Source organism: Manis pentadactyla, chromosome 2 (assembly GCF_030020395.1).
Source record: "Manis pentadactyla isolate mManPen7 chromosome 2, mManPen7.hap1, whole genome shotgun sequence".
Lineage (NCBI taxonomy): Eukaryota > Metazoa > Chordata > Mammalia > Pholidota > Manidae > Manis > Manis pentadactyla.
In genome coordinates this window covers 205693250-205706878 of record NC_080020.1, presented here as the reverse complement: position 1 = coordinate 205706878, position 13629 = coordinate 205693250, and the positions used below count along the sequence as shown (strand labels likewise).

Genomic DNA, 13629 nt, shown 5'->3' with positions numbered 1-13629 from the left:
TGGAGGGAAAAAGCGGTTTGCTGACCTTGACAGCTGTGTTGAATATTTTCCTTATAAGTAGAAGTACAAATTGGCAAAAAATTGTCTTTGGGATTTTTAAAAATAAAATATGACACATAAAATTGAAATCTTCTTTATACTCCCCTCTCTCAGAGGTAACTATCATCCTGAAGTTGGTGTAGATTCTTCCTTTGAACGTTTTAATGTTTCTCCTACATGTTCATGTTTACATAAACAATGAATAAATGGTCTTTGGTTCTTAAAATTCACATAAATGGCATGATATGGTACCTATCATTTTGTAACGTGCTTCTGCATCAAATGTTTTATTGAGATTTTTCCATATTGATGTGTGTCAACTTATTTCATTCTTTTCAGGTGCTGTGCTGCATTCCATCATATGAGTATCCTTACTTTATTTCCCTATTAATGGATGTTTAGGTCCCCATTTTCTTATAAACAATGCTGTGTTGAATACCTTTCTTTATAATTCCCTACATACATTTGTAATTTGAAAGTATATACTTAGAAGTGGATGCTGAGTTACAGGCTAAATATTATTATGTATTACTCAGTTATTCTTTGGAGTGTAGCCATCCACAGTCCTATAAGCTGTGTATGAGAAATCTCATTTTTCCATACAAATTATTATACTGTTCAGTTTTTCAATTTTAACTAATTTGGTGGAGATTAAGCGGTAACTAATCATTATTTGGACTTGCAGTTCCCTGAACACTTACATGAGTGGTCATCTTTTCATAGCTTATTTGCCATTCAGGTCTTCTTATCTGTGATTTCTTTGAAAATGAGGACACAAAGGAAGGGTGGCACTAACAGTTGCAGTCCCCTTTATCCATTCAACAAGTGTCTGCTCTGTGCTAGGTGCTGTGTAGGCTCTCAAGATACAGCAGGGAACAAAACAACACCATGCAAGTCAAACAGGTTTTTTAAAAAACATGTAACAGCATGTTAAAGAGGGATGCCCAGACTCAATTTTAACCAGAGCCCTGAAGACCAAGAACAAAGCAGCAAGTGCCAAGTCCCCTCGCGTCCCTCCTCGCAGGAGGCGGTCAACCCTCCTGGGCGGGACTTGAGAAGGTGGAAGCCACTGCCAGCATGAGTGGCCATCTGCCTGTGGCCCATGAAAGCAAGTGGCTGAAGGGCTGAGCCACGCCTCCATAGGGAATGTTGTTCCTGAGCTGAGCATCCCACCAGTATATGTATGATGCTGAACGCTGTCGGTCTAGATGCTGCTGCTCAGGCAGAAAACGCGGCATGGGAAGAGAGAAGAGGGTAGGGAACAGAGCCTCTTGGAGCCAGTACTGAGGAAGTGGGCAGAAGTGGATGAGCCTGCAGAAGAAAGACTGAACATAAAGTGGGAAATGAACCCCAGGAGGAGGATGTCAAAGAAATTGAAAGAGGATGAGGTTTCAAGAACAGTGGTGAAGGCCACAGATTTTGGAATCACACTGACCCGAGTATGAATCCTGGCTGAGCTTCTAACTAGCTGTGTCACTTCACTTCCCTAAACCTGAATTTATTCATCTTAAAATATGGTTAGTAATACATGCCTCATATTGTGTTAGGTCTTAATAAAATGATATAAGAAGAGACTTTGCACTGTGTCTAAGCCATAGTAAGTTCTAAAAATAAAAACTTAGTTACTTTAGCAGTAATGTGAAATGATCAAATATATCATGTGTACTAGAATATGGGTTGGCAGACTTCTTCTTTAAGAGTTTTAGGTTTTGAGGACCATCCAATCTCTGCCTCAACTATTCAACTCTGCCTTGTAGCTTGAAAGCAGCCATAGACAATGTGGGTATGGCTGTCTTCCAATACAATTTTATTTATAAAATTGGTGTCAGACAGATTATACCCCCAGGGTATAGTACAGTTTGCCCACCCCTGAGGTAGAAAAATACATTTAATAGTAGCCTTTCAGTTGTAATGTTTCTGATCAAGTAAAATGAAGACTGAACTGTGTTTCCTGGATTTGGGTCTTTGGAGATCATTTACTGATGAGCTTCTCAGGAGCAGTTGCTGGGTAGTGATAAGTACAGAAACTTGATCTAGACCTGGGCAAAGGCATGAGAGGTAGTTGTGGATACCAGAATGGTAGGCCCTTATTTCAAGGAACTTAACTTTGAGCAGAAAGGGAGTGCATAATGCGAAAAGGGGATATTAGGTTCAGAGAGGATTTATTTTTCTCCCATTCTGTGGCTTCTCATTCTCTTGGCATTGTCTTCTGCAGAACAAAAGCTAACCACTTACTTCTTTCATAAATTGTGCTTTTGGTCTTGTATCTAAAAAGTCATGGCCATACTCAACTTTATCTGAGTTTTCTCCTATGTTATCATCTAGGAATTTTATAGTTTTGGATTTTCTGTTTAGGTCTGGGATCCATTTGAGTTAATGTATATGAAAGGTATAATGTTGCATGACCAGTAGGAGGATATTAAGGAGTAATATATATATATATATATTTGAGGGAGTGTTTTATGTCATAAGTGGCTATACACCTACATCTGTTATATGGATAGTGCTCCAACTGGGTTTGGAAAAGAGGACAATATGTCTTTTCTAATAACTGTTAACTTCCTTTAAATGAATATGTTGGTTATAAGCAGGAATACAGCAGATCATAATCTGTGCATGTGGCCCGCGCAGTCATATTGTATGCTTTACTGTCGAGGTAGATGAAGCTTGTTTGATTTGGGAGGGCATTGACTTTGGCTACTTAGGCATTTTTTTCTTTCTCAATATATCTTCAAGCCAAAGTCTGTAACATATCACTGGAGGTCGTAAAAACCTGGGGTAAAAAGCATTCAAGTGAGAGAAGAATGAGTTAGTGGATCAGGGGTGTGGAAGGTAACCAGTAAAAGAGACAGTCCCAAATAAAGGATTGTGTGGATATCTTATATGATATTGCCTTCATCTTGCTGTTTTCTCATCCCTTGATTTGTTGACTGACTCACTGAACACAGTGAAGTTGGAATTCACGTTCCACAGTCGTGTTCATTGCAGCGTTTCAGAAAAGTTAGCCACAAAACAATTTTGTTTCAAACTGATGTCATTAGATTCTAGAGCCTGCTGTCATCACAATCTGTATTATTGCCATGTTAATTCCACATGCAGCTTAAGCATTCAGTCTTCTGACCTGTTCCACCTACACAGGACATTTATGGCTTAAAAAGGAAGGGAAAGATTTACTTTGATAAATCAATATGGGAAAATGCTTAAGGTAAGCCTTTAAAAAGAAAAACACTTCTCCATATGTTTCATGTGCTAAAGAACATTGAACTATTCAGAAACCAAGCTTTAATACTTGCTTTAGCATCCCACAACAACTGAATTATCTGGAATATCTGGATATTTATCTGAAATATTTTCTCCAGAGAAGGTTCTGCTTCATCTACAGTTAATATTTTAAAAAAGCATTAGTAGGCAGGGTATAGATTTATTCTACTAAGCCCCTTTAAATATAGTAGTTCAATACTCTCAAACAGATATTATGACCTATTATTTTTAAAACAGGAAGTTCTCCCTTTTCATTCAGGGGATCCTTCAGTTCGGGTGCCCCCTCAGGTTTCCCCTGACCTTCCCTTCTTCCTGCTTCCTTGAGTCTTTCAACGTATCTTCCCGAGGTTGAATAGATTGGGCAGGTGCCATGGAGGTGGAGATAATCTTAGAGACTTAAGGGATAATCTTTTAGATTTAGTATTCTTTTGGGTGCCTCTGTGTGACCTCAACTTCAGCTGCCATAATTTTCTTATTCCCTGTTGTTTCTATGATAAGGTAGATGTTATTCTTCAGGAGGCTTGGCAGGTTTCTGCATCTGCCCCCTGTTTTTTCCCCCTTTTGACGCTTTTCTCCCTCTAGCTGCTGCAAAGAGGACCAGGCCTGCCAACCCAAGTGTCCTGCAGACCCACTTACTCCGGACCTCGTGCACCCTGGAGCCTGTGCTGTTACACAGCCAGCCGGATATTTTTATGTTAAAACAACTCGTCCTTCTGCAATACGTCAAATCAGTTCATCTGGAGGAAGTAAAATTTTATCTTTTTCATCAAATACATCTCGTCACTCATCTTCTGGAAGAAGACATTCTGTATTTGTTAAATTTCAGAAAAGCAGTGCTTCTTTTCATCAACAAAGTCGAGCTAACTTTAATTCTCAAGAAAAAAGAAGCTTCAGTGATTTAAAATCTTCCTTAGACCATTTTGGCTTTAGATCCTACAGACTCTTCTCAGCCCCTAAGCTAAGTGTAGTTTCCTGTTACGAGAGTGCTAATTTCTTTGATCTTCCATCAAGTAGCGATAGCATATTTAATCCAAATGAAATTGAAATCATTTCTAAAAAGCCAAGTGTTGCCAATGCCGAAAAATATATGAACTCTTGTTCTCCTGAATATAACATTAAACATTTTATGAATTTTGAAACAAAAGCTAATTCTTCATCCTGTCGAAGCACTGTTGATAGAAGCACCTGTCAACACAGCACAGCCACCTTCCTTCCTTTTCCAGCTGTTATTTCCCGTTCCTGTCAACGAAACGGAATTGCCACTGATACTCAGGAAAGTGGCCAGTCAAGGAAAAATTCCCTTCATCCTGGTTCTCAGTGCAGTGCAAATGATTCACCAGCTACAACTCATCAGCATGCCTCTCAAAGTCTAACCTCCCCTGTTCTCCGTAATTTTGGATTTTCTTCATTTTGTAAAGATGGTAGCTTTGCCTTATGTCAAAATGAAGTTACTTCGGATCCCTTTGAAGATGAAAACATTGCTATGTCATCTCAAGATGAAGACCAGTCTTCACCTATTGCAATTCCTAAAATAAGGTCACCTCAGACTTGACCCTCTCTTAGAAAGGCGGCTCAAATCAGTTTTCCCACTAGGAATACTCAATATATTGTCTGTAGAAATCATTGCTCAGATCTCGTAGAGATCTCCCATACTAAGCCTCACTGCATTTGCTGAGAGAGAGCTCCTTGCAATCTAGATTTTTTAATTGCTGTACTTTTTGAAAGTTAGTTTATTAACTTTATTGGAATATGAAAGTCAAAGATTATTCACCTGGTTTCAGGCTTTTGACAGATTTACTGCATATAGATTGACTAGTCCCAAATTTCTGAGTGACTATTTTAATACTCCTGTGGTCTGAAATAATATCAAGCTTTGATATTTAGGTCTTCTAAATGTATTACATTCTTTGGGAATTTAACATCAGATTTTATCCTACTCTAATTATTAGAGAGAGCGTTCTCATTTAATCTATAAAGCTATATTGATGAGTCAGAAATTTTCTTTTGTATCAGCCTTGCTGTGTTTCTCATGCCAGATATCTCACTGACAATGTTTTTATTAATACAAGGATCACATCATAAGTAAAAACATATTGTAATCTAGGGAAAATATAGAATATATTGAAGCTGGGTATTTAAAATAATTTTAATACATATTTGTGTATGCATATGTCTGGGAATTTAGAGAACTCTGAAATAAGAGATAAAAATGTATATATTAGTCTTTTTGTTTTTTAAAAGTATTTTTCATATTTCTCCCAGAATTTTTATTTAAAAAATTTTAAAGGAAATTTTCATTTTAAAAAGTGTCTCCAAAAATTTATTTTTAAGAGTGAATATTTTTCTATTTTTTTCCTGTTAAAGTTTGTAAAGACATTTATCAGAGTAACTAATGAATGGAAATTGCATATAGGCAATTAAATTACTGAAGTTAGAATATAATTAGTCTTTAATAGAGGCAGGGAATTTGCATTCTTTTTTATTATTTATCGTAGTAAAATGCTCCCTAAATCTTTATCATTGGGCTATGATGTTAGTTTTACTTTTGTGTTTTTCACTTCCTCTTAGCATGTATCAGTAGGAAAATTTTTTTCTATTTCAGTGTTTTTAGTTGTGGTGGAATACATATGACATAAAATTTACCATCTTAATCATTTTTAAGTTCAGTGGCATTAAATGCATTCATATGTCTTGCAAGCACCATCACCATCCATTTCCAGAACTCTTCATCTTGCAAAATTCTGCACCCATTAAATAATGACTCCCCATTCCTCTCTCCCCCTCAGTCTCTGGCAACCACTATTCTACTTTCTGTCTCTGTGAATTTGATTCCTCTAGGTACCTTATATGAGTATATAGTATTTGTCTTTTTGTGACTGGCTTATTTCATTTAGCATGATGTTCCTCAAGGTTTAATCCGTGTTGTAGTATGTGTCAGCATTTTTCCATTATATGTAATATATCCACATTTTACTTATCGATTCATCTTTTGATGGACACTTGGGTTGCTTTTACCTTTGAATATTGTAAATAATGCTGCTCTAAACATGGGTGAACAAATATTTCTTCAAGACCCTATTTTTAAATTATTTTGATTATATATCCAGAAATTGCTGGATCATACAGTAATTCTATTTTTTGAGGAACTGCCATACTTTTTTCCATAGTGACTACACCATTTTGCATTCCTTACTTTTTTCTGTTTTTCTTTTTTTTAGTAGTAACCATCCTAATGAATATGAGGTGTTATCTCATTGTGGTTTTGATTTGCATTTCTTCAATGATTAAGTGACACTGTAATTTTTTCATGTGCCTAATAGCTGTTTGTGTATCTTGCTTGGAGAAATGTCTATTCAAGTCCTTTACCCATTTTTTAATTGGATTGTTTGTTTTTTTGTTGAGTTGTAGGAGTTCTCTATATATTCTGGATCATTAACCCTTTATCAAATATATGAGTTACAAATATTTTCTCCTATTGTAGGGTTGCCTTTTTCTCTGTCCTTTGTGTCCTTTGTGTCCTTCGATGTGCAGAGTTTTTCATTCTGATATCCAGTTAATTTGTTATCTGTGCTATCAGTGTCACGTCTAAGAAATCATTGCCAAATACAATGTCTTAAAGCTTTTCCCCTGTGTTTTCTAAGAGTTTTATAGTTTTAGATTTTACATTTAGGTCTTTGATCTATTTTGGGTTAATTTCTGTATGTAGTATAAGTTATGGATCTATTTTTGCATGTGAGTATCCAGTTTTCCCAGCACCATTTATTGAAAAGACTATTTTTCTTCATTGAATGTTGTTGGCACCCTTGTCAAACATCGTTAGATCATACGAGGATTTACTTTTGGGCTTTCTTTCTATTCCATTGATGTATCTGTCCGATTTCATGTGAATATACACTGTAGCTTTATAGTAACTTTTAAAATCAGTAAGTGTGAGACCTCCAACTTTGTACTTTTCAAGATTGTTTTGGCTATTCAGAGTCCCTTGATACTCCATATGAATTTTAGGATGGATTTTTCTATCTTTATGAAAAAAAATTGTTGGTATTTGAGAGGGATTGTACTGAATCCATAATCACTTTGGGTAGTATTCACATCTTGACACTATTAGGTCTTCTAATCCATGGCATGACATTCCATTTGTGTCTTCTTTAATATCTTTGGCAATGTTTTTTGTAGTTTTCAGTGTAGAAATCTTAAGCTTCCTTGGTTAAGTTTATTCTTAAATATTTTATTCTTTATGATGCTGTTATCAGTAGAGTTGTTTTCTTTATTTGCATTTCAGATTGCTCGTATTTAATGTATGGAAACAAGTTATTTTTGCAAATTGAGTTTGAATCCTGCAACTTTGTTGAATTATTTATTCTTACAGTTTGTGTGTGTGTTTGTGGGTGTGTGAAAACCTTTAGGGTTTTCTACATATAAGGTAGTATCATCTGCTAAGAGAGATTTTACTTCTGCCTTTCCAATTTAGGTGCATTTTATTTCTTTTCTTGCCCAATTGCTCTGGCTAGACTTCCAGCACTATGTTGGATAGAAGTGGCAAGGGCAGGAACCCTTGTCTTATTCCTGTTCTTCGAGGAAAACTTCCAGTCTTTCACCACTGAGTATGATGTTAACTGTGGGCTCTTCATATATGACTTTTCTTATGTTGAGGTAGTTTCCTACTATTGCTAGTCTGTCACACATTTTTGTCATGAAAGGGTATTGATTTTTGTCAAATGCTTTCTTTCTGCACCAGTTGAGATGATCATGTGTTTTTTTTTCCCCTTCATTCTGTTAATGTGGTGTATTACATTGATTGATTTTAAAATGTTGAACCATCCTCGCATTCCCAGAATAAATCTCACTTGATTATGGTATAATCATTTTAATGTGCTTTTACATTGTTTGCTAGTATTTTGTCAAGGATTTTTGCATTAATACTCATCAAGGATATTGGTCTAATATTCTTGTAGTGTATTTAAATGGCTTTGATGTCAGGGTAATGATGGCCTCATAGACTGAGATGGAAAGTGTGCCTTTCTCTTCACTTTTTTTGAAGGAGTTTAAGGAATACTGATGTTAATTCTTGAAATATTTGGTGGAATTTACCAGTAAAGCCATATAGTCCTGGGATTTCCCTTGTTGGGGTTTGTTTTTATTGCTGACTCAGTCTCCATACTAGTGTGGATCTGTTCAGATTTTCTATTTCTTCCTAATTCATTCTTGGTAGGTTGTATTTCTAGGAATTTGCCCATATCATTTAAGTTATCCAATTTGTTAGCATACTATTCTTCATAGTACTCTCTTATAATCCTTCTTTTCTTCTGCAAAATTGGTAGATAGCTCCTCTTTCATTTCAATTTTAGCTATTTGATTCTTCTCTCCTTTTTTCTTAGTAATCTAAGCTAAAAGTTTTTCAACTTTGTAAATCTTTTTGAAGAACAAGCTCTTGTTTCATTGATTTTCCCCATTATTTTTCTTTTATTCTCTGTATCTATTTCTGTTCCAGTCTTTATTATTTCCTTCATTAGCTGTGGGTTGAGTTTGTGTGTGTTTTTTTTTTTTTGTAGTTCCTTAAGGTGTAAATTTAGGTTGTTGATTTGAGACCTTCCTTTTCAATGAAAACATCTACTGTTGTAAGTTTCCCTCTTAACACTGCTTTCTCTGTATGTCATACATTTTGGTATATTGTGTTCTCATTTTCTTTTAACTCAAGATACTTTTTTATAATTTTCTTTGTGATTTCTCCTTTGACTCATTGGTTGTTTAAGAGTGTCTTGTTTAATTTCCACATATTTGTGGGTTTTCCAGTTGTCCTTATGCAGTTGATTTCTAGTTTCATTTCACTGCAGTCAGAAAACATCCTTTGTACAATTTTGGTCTTTTAAAATTTTATTAAAATAGTTTCATGGTCTGACATATGAGCTATCCTGGAGAATGTTACATGTGTACTTGAGAAGAATGTGTATTCTGTTATTGTTGAATGGAGTATTCTGTATGTCTTTTAGGTCAAATTGTTCTGTAGTGTCATTCAAGTCCTCTTTTTCCTTACTGATCTTCTGCCTAGTTGTTCTATTATTGAAAGTGAGGTATTGAACATCTCCTACTATTATTATGTTGCTGTCTCTTTCTCCCTTCAATTCTCTCAGTGTTTGCTTCATATACTTAGGAGCACTAATGTTTAGCATAATGATAATATGTTTATTATCATTAATTATTCTTGGCAAATTAACTTATAATTATTTAATGCCTTTTTTTATCTCTTGTAAATTTTTGACTTAAAAGCCCATTTTGTCTGATATTAGTAACAGCCACCCCTGTTCTCTTTTGGTTATCCTTTACTTGGAATATCTCTTTTATTCTTTTTACTTTCAACCCATATGTATCCTTAGTTCTAAAGTGAGTCAGTTGTAGGCAGCATATAGCTGTTCCTGATTTTTTATCTATTCTACCAACCTCTGTCTTTTGATTGGGGAATTTAGTCCACTTACATTTAAAGCAATTACTAATAGGAAGTACTCAACTATTGTTATTTTGTTATCTGTTTTTTCTTATCTTACAGCTTTTTTTGTCTTTTGTTTCCTCTCTTACTGTCTTCCTTTGTGTTTATTTTTTATAGTGATACATTTTGATTCCCTTCTCAGTTCCTTTTGTGTATGTTCTATAGATAGATTTTTTTTTAATTTACGATGGGCATTGCACTTAACATCCTGATGTTATAACAATTTATTTTGAACTGATACCAACTTAACTTCCATTCCATACAAAAACTCTTCTTTACAGCTCTATACCCATTTATGTTATTGGTATCACAAGTTACAGCTTTTTATATCATTAACACAGATTTATTGTAATTTTTATTCTTTTCTCTTTTAAATACTGTAAAAGAATAAAAAGTGGAGGTATGAATCAAAATTACAATAATACTGGTTTTTATATTTATGTATTTACCTTACCAGAAAACTTTATATTTCATATGGCTTCAAGTTACTACCTAATGTCCTTTCATTTCAACTTGAAGGACTTCCTTTAGCATTTCTTGTAGAGCAAATCTAGAGGTAATAAACTCCCTAAGATTTTGTTCACCTGAGTATGTCTTATTTTTTTTTGAAGGATAATCTTGCTAGATATACAATTTTTGGTTGAAAGTTTTTTCTTTTTTTTCCACTGCATTCAGGCCTAAAAGGTTTCCCCTTGAGAAACCTGCTGATAAGCTTATTGAGGATCCCTTATATGTGATGAGTTGTTTTTCTCTTGCTGCTTCCAAGATTTTTGAGATTTGTTTTTAACTTTCCACTGTTTTGAGTATGTGTCTTGGTATGGATCTCTTTGAGTTTAATCCTACTTAGAATTCATTGAGCTTCTTATATTTAATATATTCATGTCTTTCCTCAACTGGTAGTTTTTGGTCATTTTTCCTCAAAATAAGCTCTCTTCTCCTTCTGGGACTCTCACAATATGTATATTGATCTGATTTATGATGTTCCATAAAATCTCTTAGGCTCTGTTCACTTTTCTTAATTCTTTTCTCTTTTGATTCTTCAGACTCAACAGTTTTAAATGGGCTGTGTTCAGGTTTGCAGATTCTTTCTTCTGTTTGTTCTAATATGTTGTTGATCCCCTAGTAAATTTTTCAACATAGTTGTTATATTTTTTCAACTCCAGAATTTCTGTTTGGTCATCTTAATAATTTTTAGTTCTTTGTTGACATTTTATTTTGTTTGTATATTGTTTCCCTGATTTCCTTTTGTTCTTTCTCCATGTTTTCCTGTAACTCTTTCAGCATGCATAAGACCATTGTTTTAAAATTGTTGTCTTATAAGTCCAAAGCCTATATTTCTTTAGAGTCAGATTCTGAAAACTTATTTTATTTCATTTAAATGGGCCACGTTCCCTATTTTTTTGTATGCTTTGTGATATTTTATTGAAAATTATAAATTTGTAAAAACAGCCACCTAGCCTAGCTTTTGCAGACTGGCTCATGCAGTGGGAAGACGTCACTAATTATCCCATTATGAGGGCTTAAGGTTTTGTCAGGTCTTTTCTAGGCATTAGTTTTCCCTGGGCCTGTTTATGTGCTTTCCCTCCCTCCCCCAATTCCCCTATATACAAAAATATCCCCCATATAAGATATTTATAAGTATCTTAGTTTCAGTAAGAGTCTCACCCCTATTCTTCTTAGTACCTTATAGCACCAATACTTAGATGTCCTATAGTATTCCTGTTCCCATAACCACTTGTACCCAGGTACCCATGAGTCTGAAGTCCAGCTGTAGCTCTCTCATGCCACAGTGCCTGCCACTGCTTTCAGAAGCCTCTAATATGATATCCAAACTATGCTTTCATTTCCCTCTGAGCTCTAAGGCAAGTGAAAAGAAACCAGCCTCAGGAAGCCCCTAGACATGCCAGAACATTGCAAACAAGATCCATTCTTTTCTGTCAGCCCAAGGGCAGAGTCAGGAATTGGACAACTTCTTCCCAGCCATCCGATGCCATTCTAGGGAGGGGTGAGGCAAGGATGAGCAAAAGCACCACGAAGTGTCCTACCATTTTGAGTATGGCTTTTTCTTGATTGGGCATTCACTTGGTTGTTACAAATCCTTGGTTAGTTTCTAGATTTCTCACAAAGCTGTTTCAATCTATTATTGTTCATTTAGTATATCCATGGAGGAGCAAGGACCTAGAGTTTCCTACTTCACCATCTTGTTGATGTCAGTCTCTGTTAGCATGTACCTTTTGGGAAAAAAAAGGAATGGTTGAGGGGTGGGAGTGAGGTGTTAGGTAAGGCTGAACAAAAAGAATAGAATCAGGGGCCTGATGTAGGGAGATGCCATATTACTATGGCCAGGTATGTTTTTGCCAAATCTGCTTCAACTCATTACTGATATACTTCTGTAAATACACTACTTTATTCTCAAAGTACATAATGTCATTTTCTCTTTAAATAATGCAACTATACTTTCATTTTCTCTTTACATAATGCAATTGTTGCTGTTGAAGCAGGTAATTGTGCAGAAATGAGAAGATAAAGAAAATGGCATAGTTTTTATTCAAATTGGGGGCAGAAAATACAGCCAGAAAAGTTCATGAGGAGACAAATGTTCTTAAGTAAATTTGACATTTTAGGTTGAACTTCCCTAGACCTGCTAAAAAAGTGTTGAAAAATTGTTTGGCATTAGCTAATCTATGAGATACCGTTTTTGGTTTTTTTGTCCCAACACAAATCTAAGTTCTAACTCAAAGTTAATACATATGTTTGAATTTTCTCAGTCATATTTAGATCTGCTCTATTTTTAAAATTTGTTTTCAAAACTTTCTCATACTTTTTGATAAATGCCTTGTTATAAATAGAAGGTTCTTGTCCAAAGTTGGAAAACAATTTTTCCGCACTTAGGTGTTTTTTAATATGGGGAAGAGACTAGCCTAGATATTCTCTTTTGTTTTCTTGGCCAGTTTTCTATTTTTATGCCAATACCATAATGACTTACTATAACTTTATCCTTTATGCTATAGTTAGTTCTGATTTCTGTTCTTTAAAATTGCCTTCACTTTTCAGGTAAGTTCCATAGGAAAACATTGTGGTTTTTTTATTGAAATTATATTAAAAGTGTAGATAAATTTGTAGCCATATGAAACTGCTTTAATGTTAAGTTTTCCTGTTCATGGATACGACATCTTTTTCAATTTATTGAGGTACTCTTTGATGTCCTCAGAGGTATTTATAATTTTCTATAGAAAAGCCATAAAACACTTTTGTGGAATTTTTTCCTAGGTATTGTGTATTTTTCCTGCTATTACAAATGTATTTATAAAATAACATTGTCTAACTTGTTTTATGATGTAAGAACACAAATGATTGTCAAAAATTGATCTTAAGTATTAGTTTTATTTACTTAGCTGTAAATTCTGTTAGTTTTTTTGTTTATTGAATAATCCTAAAAAAATAAGTTCTGTTTCTTCTTTCCCAATTCTTAAAGTTTTAACTGTTTTTCTTTTAATATTGTGCTAACAGCACCTACAGTACAATGTTGGATGAAACAGTAATATTAGACATATTTCTCTATTCCTGATTTTAAGGAGAATGCTTCTAATATTTCATCATCAAATGTGAAATGTATTATAGTTTTTGTACATAATCTTTATCAGACTCAGAAGTCCACTTCTGTTATTGTTTATGAGTTTATTTCTTTTATCCTGAAATTGTGTTGAATTCATTGAAAAAAATTTTTTGGTAACCACTAAAGTGATCATATGGTTTATCTGTTGTGCTGGAGAAATTGTCTAATATCAAATGTGGTTGTCATTCCTTGGAGAAACTCAGTTTGGTTATGATGCATTCATTCCTTT

The 13629-nt window shown here is 34.6% G+C and overlaps 2 protein-coding genes across 3 annotated transcripts in view; both read left to right on the top strand.

Annotated features, from left to right (window-relative positions):
* Window positions 1–13629, top strand: part of LOC118935398 (regulator of microtubule dynamics protein 2) — a 122055-nt gene that overhangs the window by 29974 nt on the left and 78452 nt on the right. The gene's annotated exons all lie outside the window — the stretch shown is intronic.
* Window positions 3228–4953, top strand: LOC130679719 (uncharacterized). Its single transcript, XM_057489142.1, has 2 exons — window positions 3228–3244; window positions 3883–4953. Exons 1-2 carry the CDS (start codon window positions 3228–3230, stop codon window positions 4850–4852), a joined length of 987 nt encoding a protein of 328 aa, XP_057345125.1. The 3' UTR covers window positions 4853–4953.